Below are 16,909 nucleotides of genomic sequence, written 5' to 3'. Positions count from 1 at the left end.
GACGAATCGGGAGGAGACGACGATCAGGGACACGCGGCTCTGCTGGCGTCAGTGTTTGATGCCCGCAGTCACACGGACATTATTCGACTATTTAACCTTCCCCTCACCCCAATCCTAACCTTAAGGTCAGTAACTGTGACCTTAAGGTTAGGATTGGGGTGAGGGGAAGGTTAAGTAGTTCACAAGTCGTTCTAATGCCACCGGCGTTGGATACAGACGCTCTGGGACGGTGCGTCATCAGTGTGTCCCTGATCGTCGTCTCCTGACGCGCTGGGGCATCCCGATTCGTCATATATTGACGCTTTGGGTGTGAGAAAGTGGTGCTTCAACACACCTGATTTCAATCAGCAGGTGATTAACAGGCTTCTGCAGAGCCTGATGAGCTGATTCAACCACTGAATCAAGTGTGTTGGAGCAGAGAAACCACTAAAACATGCTGGATACCGGCCCTCCAGGCCTGGAATCGAATACCCCGGCTGTAAAGGGTCATTTTAGCAAGTACTGGCTCAAGAAAAAGACTTAAAAATGTGAAAAAGTTGTAAAATATCCCTTTAATGACTCATCAAAAGCTACAGAAAACCACAGATATAATCTTTATGAGCAGATTTAAGTCCACAGTGCCGCACATTTTACTCCAAAAAGAAGAAATCTTGGCTTCTTGATCTGAAACATTCAGATTTAAGATCAGTTCGGTTCAGTGAGTCATCACAAGGCACTTCACAAAGTATACATTTCAAATTAACCTACTTATTATTGTATTAAGTTCAGTTCATTATGCCAATTAGATAAAGTTTCCCATTTAAGGAAACCCAGCAGATTATATTGAGTCACTGACTTGCTGACTTCACAGCAATCACTCATCCTAAGCAAGCATGTAGCGACCTTGGAGAGAAAAGGAAGAAACCTCCAGCTGAACCTGGATCAGTATGAGTAACCATCACGTAACACAAATGTACATTTTACATTAAATCCGGCAGCAGCACCAGGCTTTACATACAACATGCATCAAATTACATTTATATGTTAGTGCACACAGCAACAAAGGTGTGTGAGAAACTGTTTAGGTCCAGCTTGGTTCTTCAGGTCCTGAAGGTCAGTATAAATTTTGTTTTTGCATGCAGTTCAGCAAGCTTTTCCCTGGATTTCTTACTAAACTAACAAAATAAATGTTTGACAAAAGCAGAGTAACGTGCTGAAAGCAGATCACTGTTCTGCTCAGGATCAATAAAGCAAGAATGTGTTAAAGCAGCACGTCAACATAAACTAAACTCATGATTTTGTTTCGTATTTTGGTCAGTTTGAATCCATAAATCAGAGGGTTCATCAGCGGAGGGAGGACTAGAAACTCCAAAGCGATGAAGTTCTGGAGGCTCTGAGGTAAATCTGTGGAGCCAAACCTCATGTACATCAAATCAAAAAGAACCACAACCAAGAACATCACCAAAGACACCAAATGAGGCACGCATGTCTGCATAAACCTCACCCTGTTGTCTTTGGACCTCGTGCATGTCTTAACAAGACACATGTAAGTCCACATGATGAAAATGCCGTGAGACACATAAATGATGATTGCTGCATATGAAATGATCACGTTTGAAAAGGTGTTGCTGTGTGAGCAGGCAAGCTGAACAATGGTCCAATTCACACAGAACAGTTTCTTAATCTTGGTGCTGCACAGCTGCAGTTGGGTTGCGAGCAGAATACCGAGGGACAAAATACAGAAGGGAGTCAGCCAGGAGAAGGTGATCAGCTGGGCCAGCTTCCTCCTCGTCATGGAGGAGTGATAGTGCAGCGGGTGACAAATGGCCAGATATCTGTCATAGGCCATGACCGCCAGGATGGACAGATCACAGCAAGCATACGAGTGCATAACAAAGGCCTGCAGCAAACAACCTTCGTAGGAGATTTCTTGTGAAAATGAGAATAAATCAAAGAGGAATTTAGGGTAGAAACCCGTGGTGCCGTAAACGGCATTAATGCAAATGCTGCAGAGTAAAACGTACATGGGTTCATGCAGGTTCTCATCGAGGACAATGATAAACACCAGCGAGAAGTTCAGAAACAAAATCACACAGTAGTAAATCAGAGAGAGTGAGAAGATGGCGATCCTGTAGTCCATTGTCTCGTTTATACCTGCCAGGGTGAAAATTCTGACCACAGAAACATTATCCATGCTCAGAGAGGAGAGTTCAGACCGCCTGATGCTTCCTGTGAGGCGTTACGACATGGTTCAGTCCACAGAGTGGAGCTTCACTCACTCTGACTCTCCTCTGCTTACATGATGTTAATACCTGCTCAGACTCTGCTAACTGGTTCATGGAGCCAATCAGGAGCCTGCCGCAGACGCGCTGCTGAAATTACACAAAGCAGCATAAACATGATGCTTTATTAGGCCAGAGGGACTGTAAACACATTAATAACAGTAGAAATATTTAATAAAACAAAATTAGTTGATTTAAAAAGTAAAATTATGAAATTGACTGAAATTGACTGTGTACATATTTATCCAGGCTGATGCTCTAGAATCAGACTCTTGGGCTCGACACACGGGAGGCGACAAACGACCGCGATCAGCGGCATTTATCGCTGTCGCTTTTATTAGCTGACACACGGGAGGCGACCCGCGGCAAAGCCGTCTACGCGTTCTGTTCCGTGGCGAAATCGAAACTTCCGTTGTTTTGTTTGGCTGTGTCAGGTTGGAGAGAATTAAGGTTATTTAAGCGGTTCAGAGTTAAAAAAGTGGTAGATATGATGTTTCACAAGGTGCTGATAGAGTTATGTGAAATCTTACTTCTGATTTTACTATAAAACATAATAATAATCAACTTCTCCTCCATGTTTGCTCGGAGGTGTACGGAGCATCCTGTCCGCCCATTGGTCAGTGAATGAAACCTCCGTTGATTGGTCCTCGTCCGAGCGACAGCGATGAAAAGTTGAAAATGTTTCAACTTTCTGGGATCGCGTCGCTGGGTCGCCTGTGCATGACACGTGCACGAGCGCAAAATTTCACACGCACGTTTTTTGCGTTTCTCTTGATAGGAGGGAGACCCGCAATTATCGCTTTGTTGCGCTTGTCTCATTGAAAATGAATGGAGGAGAGGCGATGTCGCCACCCGTGTGCCGAGCCCATCAGAAGGGTTTATTGCCATATGTGTGAGCAGGTTCACAACTTTAAGAAATTGCTACAGAACTTGGTGCAAAATATGAAATAAGCACAATAAAACAATATTATAGAGGAGCAATAGTTAGAAAAACAACTGATATATACAAGCGTAGGTACTGATCAGAGCGCAACAGTCAGGTGAAGACAACACGGTCAAGAGACTGGCATGAGCAGTCCTAGGGTTGTTATTCATGAGTCCAACTCGAAATTATAATTGTTAGCAGAGGTCAACATTCCCAGGTTGTCATCATCAGGGTTGACGGAGAAAAACAAACCATACGGACACGTCAGCTTTCATTCACAGGAGGGAGGAGTTTATTATTCCAGTCACATCTTTTATGCGGTGCTGAAAGCAATCTCGTTGGTTGTCACAACATCCATCCATCCATTTTCATCCGCTTATCTGGAGTCGGGGCGCGGGGGCAGTGGCCTAACGCGAGAGGCCTAGACTTTCCTCTCCCCAGCCACTTGGGCCAGCTCCACCGGGGGAATCCCAAGGCGTTCCCTGGCCAGGGGAGAGACATAGTCCCTCCACCGTGTCCTGGGTCTACCTTTAGGTCTCCTCCCGGTTGGACATGCCCGGAAAACCTCACCAGAGAGGAGTCCAGGACTCCACATGCCCGAGCCACCTCAACTGGCTCCTCTCGATGTGGAGGAGCAGCGGGTCTACTCCCAGCCCCTCCCGGATAACCGAGCTTCTCAACCTATCTCTAAGGGAGAGCCCAGCCACTCTTCGGAGAAAACTCATTTCAGCCGCATGTATCCGTGATCTCGTTCTTTCGGTCACTACCCAAAGCTCATGACCATAGTGTCATGGTCTGCGTCTGCCCCTCCTGATGTTTCTCCATCCTCTCTAGTTTCCCTTCTGTGTTTCATAGCGCCCTCATGTGTCCTTTGTCTGCGTCTCAATATTGTGTCTTCTGTTTGTAGGCCTTTTTGTCATTCCCTCAGGTCCGGTGTTCATTTAGTTATCCTCTGTCCCTCCAGTTGCAGCTCCAGCCTCTTGTTCTCCAGCCCAGTATATGTGTGTGTGTGTGTGTGTGTGTGTGTGTGTGTGTGTGTGTGTGTGTGTGTGTGTGTGTGTGTGTGTGTGTGTGTGTGTGTGTGTGTGTGTGTGTGTGTGTGTTAGTCCTTCCCGCAGCCTTTTAGTTTGGGTTTGTAGTTTTAGGTTTATCTGTCCTCCCTTGGTTCTGTTTCCCCATTTAGGTAATTATTGTCACCTGCCTTCCCTCCAGCCCTCACTCCTCACACCTGCTTCCTGTTCCCTTAATTACTCCTCCTCCCTGTTATTTAAGCCCTGTGTTGTCTTTGTCCTGTGTCGGTCCATTGTGGTAATTCTGTCAGTCTTTTCGTGTTGTCTCTAGTGTTTTCCTGGCTTCCAGTGTCTCTTAGTCTCGAGTGTTTTGATCTCCTGCTCAGCTCTTTTGGATATATTGTTTTTTTGGCTCCAGCCCATTTGGATATATTTTTGTTTCATTCATCCTAATAAAAGGATTTTACTTTACATCATCTCCTGCCTCGTGTCATCTTGGGTTCCTGCATTTTGGGTCCTACCAATACCGAAACGTGACAGAATGGACCGACCACTCAGGACCCAGCAGATTACCCAGCTGTACAACTTTTATGGAGACCTGGACTCCTGTCTGACTTTTTTCTTGGATGTGGTGCGGTTTTATGGCCCGGACGCTTCAGACATTGACTTATTAGTTAACACTGTGCTCCTCCTCAGGGGAAGAGCCCTACAATGGGCCAACCATTACCTTGAGCAATATCCTTTAGAGGATATGGTTTTTTGGGATTTTGCTGAGGATCTGCAGGACGCTTGCAGCAGCCCACAAGCTCTCTTCTTTCCAAGGAGTCATAACCTGTCAGCAAGCGCCGTGCTAAGAGCTGCCCTCTCAGCATCTAAGAAGCGCCACACCTCCACATCTCTGCCTGGTCCTGACAGCTCCACCTCCCCGTCTCAGACCGTCAGAACCAGAGTCATCTCATTTCCATCTATGCATGTTGATGCCACCTCAGCTTCTCAGAGGGGTCACACCGCCACACCCTCACCTGGTCCTGACAGCGCCACCACTTCCTCTCCGGTGGGCTGTATCTCATCCGCTGTACCTGCTGACGTCATTCCAGCTCCTCCCAAGAGCCGCGCCCGCGGTCGACGTCGCCGCCATCACCAGCGTTCTCCTGCAGTCAGAGTTGTGCCGCCTATTCCAAAGGCCCCTGCTCTGCCACCCAGGACTGAACTAAATAAATCCTCAGACGCCAGAGCTGTGACGCCTACTGAAGAGGCCCCTGCTCTGCGACCCGCATCTGAACCCATCTACCTTCTTCGCATCCTGCTTCGGCGGTGGTCCCGGAGGACGCATCGTATCCTGCCTCTGCGGTGGTCCCGGAGGACGCATCGCATCTTGCCTCAGCGGTGGTCCAAGAGGACGCATCGCATCTTGCTTCGGCGGTGGTCCAAGAAGACTCATCGCATCCTGCCTCGGCGGTGGAGAACGCACAGGCTCCGGTCCAGCCCGTCCACGAGGCCCCGGTCCAGCCCGTCCACGAGGCCCCGGTCCAGCCCGTCCACGAGGCCCCGATCCAGCCCGTCCACGAGGCCCCGGTCCAGCCCGTCCACGAGGCCCCGGTCCAGCCCGTCCACGAGGCCCCGGTCCAGCCCGTCCACGAGGCTCCGGTCCAGCCCGTCCACGAGGCTCCGGTCCAAGGGTCGACGCCTCCCGTCTCCAGCTCTGAAGTAGACGTTCCCGTCTCCAGCTCTGAAGTAGACGTTCCCGTCTCCAGCTCTGAAGTAGGCGTTCCCGTCTCCAGCTCTGAAGTAGGCGTTCCCGTCTCCAGCTCTGAAGTGGACGTTTCCAGCTCTGAAGTGGACGTCTCCCCGTTTCCTGTCTCAAGTCTCCCAGTCGCAAGTGTTCCTGTCTCCCAGTCACAAGTGTCCCTGTCTCCCAAGTCGCAAGTGTTCCAGTCTCCCAAGTCGCAAGTGTTCCAGCCTCCCAAGTCTCAAGTGTTCCAGTCTCCCAAGTCTCAAGTGTTCCAGTCTCCCAAGTCTCAAGTGTTCCAGTCTCCCAAGTCTCAAGTGTTCCAGTCTCCCAAGTCTCAAGTCTCCCAGTCACAAGCGTTCCTGTCTCAAGCCTCCCAGTCACAAGCGTTCCTGTCTCAAGCCTCCCAGTCGCAAGCGTTCCTGTCTCAAGCCTCCCAGTCGCAAGCGTTCCTGTCTCAAGCCTCCCAGTCGCAAGTGTTCCTGTCTCAAGCCTCCCAGTCGCAAGTGTTCCTGTCTCAAGTCTCCCAGTCGCAAGTGTTCCTGTCTCCCAAGTCTCAAGTGTTCCTGTCTCCCAAGTCTCAAGTCTCCCAGTCACAAGCATTCCTGTCTCAAGCCTCCCAGTCACAAGCGTTCCTGTCTCAAGCCTCCCAGTCACAAGCGTTCCTGTCTCAAGCCTCCCAGTCACAAGTGTTCCTGTCTCAAGTCGCCCAGTCACGAGTGTTCCAGTCTCCCAAGTGTCAAGTCTCCCAGTCATGAGTGTTCCAGTCTCCCAAGTCTCAAGTGTTCCAGTCACAGTCCCCGTCTCCAGAGACCCTTCCTCGTCCTCCTCTTCTAAAACCCCCTGTCCCCAGGGTTTCCTGTTCCCGTCTCCTGGTCCCCTGTCGCCGGCCTCCTAGGCTTCCCTGGTCCCGTCTCCTGGTCCCTCGTCGCCGGCCCCCGAGACTTCCCTGGTCACGTCTCCTGGTCCCCCGTCGCCGGCCCCGAGACTTCCCTGGTCCCACCTCCTGGTCCCCCGTCGCCGGCCCCCTAGGCTTCCCGGGTCCCACCTCTTGGTCCCCTGTCACCGGTCTCCCGGGGTCTCCTGTTCCCTCCTTGCCCGCCCTTTTTGGGTTGTGTTTTGTTCGTTCCCTCCTCTCCCTCCCTCTGGTTTTCTCGTGTTCTGTGTTTTGTCTTGTGCTTGCTGTTTGTTTCGTGTTTGGGCGTCTGGTATCCACCCCTTGGGGGGGTACTGTCATGGTCTGCGTCTGCCCCCTCCTTTATGTGTCTCCTGATGTTTCTCCATCCTCTCTAGTTTCCCTTCTGTGTCTCATAGCGCCCTCATGTGTCCTTTGTCTGCGTCTCAATATTGTGTCTTCTGTTTGTAGGCCTTTTTATCATTCTCTCAGGTCCGGTGTTCATTTAGTTATCCTCTGTCCCTCCAGTTGCAGCTCCAGCCTCTTGTTCTCCAGCCCAGTATATGTGCATGTGCATGTGTGTGTGTGTGTGTGTGTGTGTGTGTGTGTGTGTGTGTGTGTGTGTGTGTGTGTGTGTGTGTGTGTGTGTGTGTGTGTGTGTGTGTGTGTGTTAGTCCTTCCCGCAGCCTTTTAGTTTGGGTTTGTAGTTTTAGGTTTATCTGTCCTCCCTTGGTTCTGTTTCCCCATTTAGGTAATTATTGTCACCTGCCTTCCCTCCAGCCCTCACTCCTCACACCTGCTTCCTGTTCCCTTAATTACTCCTCCTCCCTGTTATTTAAGCCCTGTGTTGTCTTTGTCCTGTGTCGGTCCATTGTGGTAAGTCTGTCAGCCTTTTCGTGTTGTCTCTAGTGTTTTCCTGGCTTCCAGTGTCTCTTAGTCTCGAGTGTTTTGATCTCCTGCTCAGCTCTTTTGGATATATTGTTTTTTTGGCTCCAGCCCATTTGGATATATTTTTGTTTCATTCATCCTAATAAAAGGATTTTACTTTACATCATCTCCTGCCTTGTGTCATCTTGGGTTCCTGCATTTTGGGTCCTACCAACACCGAAACGTGACACATAGGTGAGGGTATGAACATAGATCGACCGGTAAATCGAGAGCTTCACCTTGACTCAGCTCTCTCTTCACCACGACAGACCGGTACAACGCCCGCATCACTGCAAATGCAGCACCAATCCGCCTATCGATCTCACGCTCCAGTTTTCCCTCACTCGTGAACAAGACCCCAAGATACGTAATCTCCTCCACTTGGGGCAGGACCTCATCCCTGACCCGGAGAATGCATTCTACCCTTTTCCGAATCAAGACCATGGTCTCAGACATAGAGGAACTGATTCTCATCCCAGCTGCTTCACACTCGGCTGCGAACCTCTCCAGCAAAAGCTGAAGATCACGTTCCGATGAAGCCAACAGGACCACATCATCTGCAAAATGCAGAGACCTGATCCTCAGGCCACCAAAACGGATACCCTCCGCAACTTGGCTGCGCCTAGAAATCCTGTCCATAACGGTTATGAACAGAATCGTGACAAAGGGTAGCCTTGGCTCAGTGACACTCACTGGGAACGAGCCCGACTTACTGCCGGCAATGCAGACCAAGCTCTGACATCCGTCATACAGGGACCAAACAGCCCCTATCAGAGGGCCTGGTACCCCATACTCCTGGAGTACCCCCCACAGGGCCCCCCAAGGGACGCGGTCAAACACCTTCTCCAAATCCACAAAACACATGTAGACTGGTTGGGCAAATCCCCACGCACCCTCCAGGATCCCACTAAGGGTATAGAGCTGGCCCAGTGTTCCACGGCCAGGAAGAAAACCACATTGCTGTTCCTGAATCTGAGGTTCAACAATCCGACGGACCCTCCTCTCCAGAACCCCTGAATAGACCTTACCAGGAAGGCTCAGGAGTGTGATCCCCCTGTAGTTGGAACACACCCTGCTGGCCCCCTTTTTAAATAAGGGAACCACCACCTCAGTCTGCCAGTTCAGTGGGACTGGCCCCGATGTCATCCAGAGCCTTAAGGAACTCCGTGCGGATCTCATCCAGCCCTGGAGCCTTGCCACAGAGGAGCTTTTTAACCACCTCAGTGACCTCAGCACCAGAAATTTGAGAGGCCAACCCAAAGTCCCCAGACTCTGCTTTCTCACTGGAAGACATGTCGGTGGGACTGAGGAGGTCTTCGAAGTATTCTGCCCACCGATCCACAATGTCCTGAGTAGAGGTCAGCAGCACACCGTCCCCACTATAGATAGTGTTGGTAGTGCACTGCTTTCCCCCCCTGAGGTGCCAGATTGTGGACCAGAATCTCCTCAAACCGTATGGAAGTCTTGCTCCATGGTCTCACCGAACTCCTCCCATGCCCGGGTTTTTGCCTTGACGACCACTCGAGCCGTGTTCCGCTTGGACTGCCGGTACCCGTCAGCTGCCTCTGGAATCCCACAGGCCAAAAAGACATGATGGGACTCTGTCTTCAGCTTGACAGCATCCCTAACCGCCGGTGTCCACCAGCGGGTTCGGGGGTTGCCACCATGAAAAGCACAGACGATCCTGCGACCACAGCTCAGGTCGGCCGCCTCAACAATGGAGGCATGGAACAGGGTCCATTCAGACTCAATGTCCCCCGCCTCCCTCGGAACATTTTGGAAGTTCTGTCGGAGGTGGGAATTGAAGCTCATTCTGACAGGAGACTCTGCCAGACGTTCCCAGCAGACCTTCACGATACGTTTGGGCCTGCCTGGTCTGACCGGCATCCTCACCCACCATCTGAACCAACTCACCACCAGGTAGTGGTCAGTTGACAGCTCCGCCCCTCTCTTCACCCGAGTGTCCAAGACATGCGGCCGCAGGTCAGACGAAACAACAACAAAGTCGATCATCAAGCTGCAGCCTAAGGTATCCTGGTGCCAAGAGCACATATGGACACTTTTATGTCTGAACATGGTGTTAATTATGGACAATCCATGACTGGCACAGAAGTCCAATAACAAAACACCACTCGACTTCAGATCAGGGGGCCGATCCTCCCAACCACACCTCTCCAGGTCTCACTGTCGTTGCCCACGTGAGCGTTAAAGTCCCCCAGCAGAACGAGGGAGACACCAGAAGGAGCGCTTTCAAGCACCCCCTCCATGGTCTCCAAAAAGGGTGGGTAATCTGAACTGTAGTTTGGTGCATAAGCACAGACCACAGTCAGAACCCGTCCCCCCACACATCGGCGGAGGGAGGCTACCCTCTCATTCACTGGGGTAAACCCCAACGTACAGGCACCAAGATGGGGGCAACTAGTATGCTCACCCCTGCTCGGTGCCTCTCAGTGGGAGTAACTCCAGAGTGGTAGAAAGTCCAACCCCTCTCAAGGAAACTGGTTCCAGAGCCAGAGCCATGCGTTGAGGTGAGTCAGACTATATCTAGTCGGAACCTCTCAACCTCACACACCAACTCAGGCTCCTTACCCACCAGAGAGGTGACATTCCATGTGCTAAGAGCCAGCTTCTGTAGCCGAGGATCAGACCGCCAAGGTCCCCGCCCTCGACTACCACCCGTCACACACTGCACCCGACCCCTTTGGCCCATCCCACAAGTGGTGAGCCCATGGGAAGGGGGACCCACGTTTCCGCTTCGGGCTGTGTCCGGCCGGGCTCCATGGGTGAAAGCCCGGCCACCAGGCGCTCGCCAACGTGCCCCAACACTAGGCCTGGCTCCAGAGGGGGGCCCTGGTGACCCACGTCCGGGCGAGCGAACATGGTTTCCATTTATATAATTCATCATAAGAGGTCTTCGGGCTGCTCTTTGTCTGATCCCTCACCTAGGACTTGTTTGCCATGGGTGACCCTACCAGAGACAGAAAGCCTCAGACAACTTAGCTCCTAGGATCTTTGAGACACTTAAACCCCTCCACCACGGTAAGGTGGCAGCCCATGGAGAGGTTGTCACAACAGGTAAAGCAAATCAGCAGAGCAAGGAACTTTTGACAAATGAGAACAAAATAAACAAAACCTAAATACATTAACTTATTTGGTGTGCAAATAAATAACTCAACAATATTTAATGTTTTCATTAGGTTGTTAAAGAAACTTCAGCTCACTTTGAAAAACAATATAATTATTTACTGTGTTTGAAATGTTTCAGTGCTTTTTGTGTACTTGTGCCTTTATATTTATATTGATATTTTAAATTCTTAAAATAGAAATTTGACTTTTTTTTGCTTTAAATAAAAAAATATAGTATTTTGCAGGCCTTTTTAATTGAGTAAAGTTGTACTCAAAACCGGTTAGATTTCTTTAGCCTACTTAGTTTTAATTTATTTTAAGCCAACTTCTGTGCATGTGTTTCGTTGTAATTTTGGATATCAGTGAGACATTATCCATCATGAATTCTCCATTTCTTTCCCACAAGGAGATTAAGTCACATTTGCAAAAACTTTTACGTTGTCCCACCAGGGAATCCAACATCCTAACAGGATTTTCAAAGTTAGATTTAGTGTCTCTGTAATCTGCAAAAGACTTTCTCTCTCTGTGCTTACTGGTTTAGCTATAGAGACGATCCTCTGAAGGCCACAGTGCCTTTTCAAGTTTTGAACAAATTATTGCATGACCTAAAATACAGCTTTACGTCTTTTATCATTTTTGTCACCATGAAACTTTTATATATTTTTGTTGGGCAAAAAGCTTTAATGAGCACACCCAAACCTTTTCAAGTGTAAAAAAATGTATTTTTCTTTATTTTAAAGTTAATTTTACATATAATTCACACTTTTAGGTTCTGGACATCAAAGCAATACCATAAATTCTGTTTGTGTGTCTGAGATGATCATCTTTTGTTCCCCTGTAGCAACTCAAAAATGTGCCTTCTGATATCAGGCAGTTTAAGTCCATAAACGAGAGGATTTAAAACAGGAGGAATTACAACAAACTCCAGGGATAAAATCACAGCAGCAAAGAGATTTAGGTCTTCCAGCCTGGAACGACTCAACGCAATGTCACAAAAGCCAGTGATGGAATAAACGAGAAAGGAAACGAGGTGTGGAAGGCAGCTCTGCAGCACTTTACCTTTGAACTCGGCTGATCGTTTCCAGCAAATAACAAAAATTCGTAAGTAGGTATATAACACATAAGAAAATGGAAGAAAAACTGTAGTTATGGTTATGAACATACCTAAAATATTATTAACATTAGTGCTAACGCATGATAATTTAACCACATTCCAGTTGGCACAGAAGACTTTCTGTATCTCGTTGCCACATAAAGGAAGCTGAGCAGACAGGGAAATGACTGCAGAAACGACCAAAGCTGGAAAAATCCAGGCCAGCGTTGACAAAACCACCACCGTTTTAGGAGTGATTTTTCTGTAATAGTGTAGAGGATGGCAAACAGCCACGTGTCGATCATAAGCCATGACGCTGAGTATGGTCAGTTCATTGACAGCATACGTGTAAATGATATAAATCTGAGTGAAACAAGCAGGATATGAAATCAAATGAACATCAGCCAGCAGGTCCATGAGGAATCTGGGGAAGAAACCAGTAGAGCCATACAGGGAGTTGAGAGACAGCAGAGCGATGAACATGTACATGGGCTGGTGCAGCGCTCTGTGCTGTGTTATCACCAGGATCAGGAGCAGGTTGGCAGAGACGATAAAGCTGTACAGCAGCACACAAAACGTAAAGGCCACCAAGCGATAGTGTCTGATGTTCACAAACATGGTGAGGTTAAAATAAAAAGGAACGGTGATGTTTTCCATCCTGTCTACTAGGAATGTCTGCTGCAACACAAATACAAATCAGTTATCCTTTTAATAAGAAGAACTGTGAAAATAGACCTTTAAATACAGTGCAATACATGAGATTAAACTAATCGACCCTCAGTACAGCTAAAGAAGACATGTCTCAGTAAATCTGTTCTTTGAGTTAATTATATGATCAGAAACGCCTCACCTGGAGGTAAGAGAGAAACAGTAAGAGTCTTTATTGGAGCCTCGATTTATGTCATCACACTTATTTCTACTCAAGACCAAGTGTGTGTGTGTGTGTGTGTGTGTGTGTGTGTGTGTGTGTGTGTGTGTGTGTGTGTGTGTGTGTGTTTGTGTGTGTGTGTGTGTGTGTGTGTGTGTGTGTGTGTGGGCGGGGGGAAACCAGTCATTATTTGTAGGGCTTTGTTATGGGGTTGTGTGAATACACATTACAATAGAACAGAATTAGAGTAGACTATTAATTCCACAGTGGGGAAATTCATACAAAAAATTTTATTAACACAATAATAGGGACAGCAGCAGCTCAGGAGGTAGAGCGGGTTGTCCAGTAATCGTAAGGTTGCAGGTTCGACCCCGGCTCTGACCAGAAAATTCTGCTGTTGTGTCCTTGGGCAAGACACTTAACCTGCCTTGCCTGCTGGTGGTGGTCAGAGGGGCCGGTGCTCCGTCAGTGCTTCCCAGGGCAGCTGTGGCTACATCGTAGCTCATCCCCACCAGCGTGACAAAATACAAAGGTGTGTAGAAAATTGTTCAATGACTTTTCTCATTTCATAAGCAACAAGAAAACCTAGCAAGCATTTCATATAGGGCAAGCAAACTTTCCATAACATAAAGAAATGTTTATTTTTTTACTTTTACAACTTTGATAAGTTAATTTTACACCATATTCATCTTTGGTACGTTCTTTCTGTGTTTGGCTTCTAATTCCATTTTTGGTTCTTTTTTAAAACACAGAAAAGGTTTCTCTTTACCTTGCTGACAGTTTCGTTTGCTTCTGCAAACATCCTCAGAGCTGACGCTGATGGTGGCGTCACTTCCTACGTAGACAACATACTGGAAATCATACTAAAAGGACAAACAGAAACGCTAACACAACACTTGAATAACATTGACGACACAGGCAGCATAAAGTTCACTTATGAGTCAGAAACAGATGGCAGTATAGCTTTAATGGACATGAAAATAAGCAGGCAGACTGACGGGACCCTAAACATAAACACATACAGGAAACCAACACACACAAACCAATACTATCTATTATGGACATCAGAACACCCTACCATACACAAAATGTCAGTAATCAGAACATTATATCACCGAGCAAACATAGTAACAGAAGAAAGAGACCGTAAACAAGAGGACAAACACATACAACACGCTTTAAACACAGCAGATACCCGACATGGGCAATAAACAAAGGAAAACAACAAACAACAACAGAAAGAAAAGAACAACAAAAGCAAAGAACCAGAAACCCAGAAAGACAAGAACCGAAACCAGTGATGACCCTACCATACATCAGAGGCATAACAGAAAAAATAAGGGCAACGATGAAAAAACACAACATAAACACACCAACAAAACCATACACAACAGTTAGAAACAGACTAGTGCACCCAAAAGACAAGATACCAGCTGGACTTAAATGTGGAGTCGTTTACGAAATCCCATGCAAACTCTGCAATAAAACATACATAGGAGAAACCGGACGTCAACTCAACACACGAACAACAGAACATAGAAAGGAGTGCGAGAAAGAAACAAGTCGAAGATACACAAGAGCAGCAAAACAAGAAGCAGAAAGCACAATAAAGAAGTCAGCTGTAACAGATCACTGCACAAGAGAAAACCAGGTAATGGACTGGGACAACACAAGGATCATAAACACCGAACAACAGAAATACAAAAGATGGATAAAAGGAGCTATAGAGATAAGGAGACGTGGATGTGGGACCATGAACAGAGACGATGGGGTTTACACATTGGATCGCGCATGGGACTGCATCATCGGAGAGGGGAGAGCGGGCAGCAGAGGGCGACAACGTCCTCTGCTGTCCACGGATAAACCATATTCATGCTTTTTGAGGTTCTGGAAATCAAAGCAATACCATAAATGGTCGTCTTTTATTCCCTAGTGACAACCTAATATGTGTCTTCTGATATCTGGCAGTTTGTCCGTTCACAAGAGAATTTATAAAGGAAGGAAGGAAAACAAACGATGTCCTTCAGCCAGTTTCAACTGAAGGCAAGGTCACAAAAGCTTGTGATGGAGAATATGACGAAGAAAACGAGGTGTGGCAGGCACTTGTGCAGCATTTAACCTTTGAACTCTGTTAAACTTTTCAAGCAAACAAGAAAAATTTGTAAGTAGGTGTACATGAATAAAAATGGAAGGAAAACTGTATCTATGGTTAAAACATTCCTAAAGTATTATTAGCAGCAGAAACGCAAGATAGTTGAACCACATTCCAGTTGGCACCAAAGACTAGTATCTCGCTGTCGCATGAAGGGAGCTGAGCAGACAGAGAAGAACATTTGTTTGTTAGTCTGTCTAGTATAAAGTGCTGTATAAATAAACTTCTTCTGCTTTGTTCTACGTCTTTACATGTATGATCAGATCTATAGACACGCCAAACCAGGAGGTCAGATAGAGAACATAAGAGTCTTTAATGGAGTCTTGCGTTACATCACCACACAGGAGGGTTCTGACACAAACAGAAACACGATTTTTATTTTACTTTGACAGGAGTTTGAGTTTGAAGGGACCATACCATGTTAACTCAATTTTTTTAGCTTTTCGCCATGTTGTACTGTAATTTCCTCATGAAAAACACCCAAAGGCAAGGCAAGGCAGCTTTATTTTTAGAGCAAATTTCACACAGAAGCAATTCAATGTGCTTTACAGTTATCAGGACATGATATGAAAACAACATAAAACACAAATTGAAATACACATAGATAGAATTATAGTTTAGAGCTGAAGGAGAAGACCAAGTTACAGCGCAGGTTACAGTCGAGATAACGCAGCATGAGGAACAATGCTTTGAAATGCTGGTGAGCATATTAGGGTTTTTAGTTTTGATTTTTTTTAAAACTAGGGTTGGGGCAGATCTGAGGTTAAGGGGAAGCTGATTCCATATGTGAGCAGCATAGTAACTAAATGCATCTCCACCACGTTTTGTTCTGACCCGTGGTTCCACCAGCTGATTGTTTCCAAGGGATCTCAGAGCCCTATCGGGTGTATATACAGGGATGAGATCAGAAATGTATTTTGGTCCCATGCCATTGAGTGATTTATAAACCAGTAGGAGCACTTTGAAATCTATTTTGTAGTTTCCTGGTAACCAGTGTAGGGATCTAAGAACAGGAGTGATGTGCTCCGTTCTCTTAGTTCTTGTTAAGACTCTAGCAGCAGCATTCTGAGCACGCTGCAGTTGTTTCACAGCTTTTTTAGCAAGACCAGTTAGGAGACTTTTGCAGTAGTCCAGCTGACTAGAAATAAGAGCATGAATGAGTTTCTCTAAGTCTGATCTGGACATGAGACCTCTGACTCTTGACGTTTGATGAAAGTAATAAAATGCTGATTTAGTAATAGCCTTAATATGTGTAGAGAAGCTCTGGTCGGAGTCAATAATAACACCAAGATTCCTAATCTGGGTTTTTTTTCCTTATTCCCCTGGAGTCCAGCTGAGCAATAACATCCATTCTATCCTTCTTATTGCCAAAGACAATATCTTCAGTCTTGTCGTTGTTTAGCTGAAGGACGTTTAATTGCATCCAGTCATTTACTTGCTCTAGGCACTAACAGAGTGAGTCCAGTGGCCGACAGTCACTAGGTGATAAGGCTAGGTAGATCTGGGAGTCATCAGCATAGCTATGATAGGTGATGCTGTTATTAAGTATGACCTGACCCAGAGGGAGCGTATAGAGATTAGAGTGGTGGTCCTAGAATTGAGCCTTGGGGGACCCCACATGTCATGGTGATCCTCTTTGATTGGTAGTCCCTAATAGAGACAACATGGCCCCTGTCTTTGAGATAGGATTGGAACCAGCCAAGCACTGTGCCTGATAGTCCCACCCAGTTTGTGAGTCTGTCCAGAAGGATGTTGTGGTCCACAATATCGAAAGCTGCACTGAGGTCAAGAATCGTCAGGACAGATGCTTTACCTGAATCAGTGTTGAGCCGAATATTGTTTAATACCTTGATCAGTGCAGTCTCAGTGCTGTGGTGCTGTCTAAAGCCTGACTGAAAACTATCCATAATTAAGCATTTTTTG

The 16,909-nt window shown here is 47.0% G+C and overlaps 2 protein-coding genes across 2 annotated transcripts; both read right to left on the bottom strand.

Annotated features, from left to right (window-relative positions):
• Window positions 1–1,240: 1,240 nt before the first annotated feature.
• On the bottom strand, window positions 1,241–2,173 carry LOC107389881 (olfactory receptor 4B13-like). Its single transcript, XM_015966296.3, has one exon. The coding sequence runs from the start codon at window positions 2,171–2,173 to the stop codon at window positions 1,241–1,243; it is 933 nt and encodes a 310-aa protein (XP_015821782.1).
• Window positions 2,174–11,693: 9,520 nt separating this feature from the next.
• LOC107389883 (olfactory receptor 1M1-like) lies at window positions 11,694–12,623 on the bottom strand. The gene has a single exon (XM_015966297.3). It carries the CDS (start codon window positions 12,621–12,623, stop codon window positions 11,694–11,696), a length of 930 nt encoding a protein of 309 aa, XP_015821783.1.
• Window positions 12,624–16,909: the final 4,286 nt, after the last annotated feature.

The sequence above is a fragment of the Nothobranchius furzeri genome, chromosome 14 (genome assembly GCF_043380555.1).
Source record: "Nothobranchius furzeri strain GRZ-AD chromosome 14, NfurGRZ-RIMD1, whole genome shotgun sequence".
In the NCBI taxonomy this organism is placed as follows: Eukaryota; Metazoa; Chordata; class Actinopteri; order Cyprinodontiformes; family Nothobranchiidae; genus Nothobranchius; species Nothobranchius furzeri.
This window is presented reverse-complemented; position numbering and strand designations above follow the sequence as displayed.

Bases quoted from the DNA above. Each gene is read 5' to 3' on its own strand.
- LOC107389881 (XM_015966296.3), bottom strand. From the start codon at position 2,173: ATGGATAATGTTTCTGTGGTCAGAATTTTCACCCTGGCAGGTATAAAC.
- LOC107389883 (XM_015966297.3), bottom strand. From the start codon at position 12,623: ATGGAAAACATCACCGTTCCTTTTTATTTTAACCTCACCATGTTTGTG.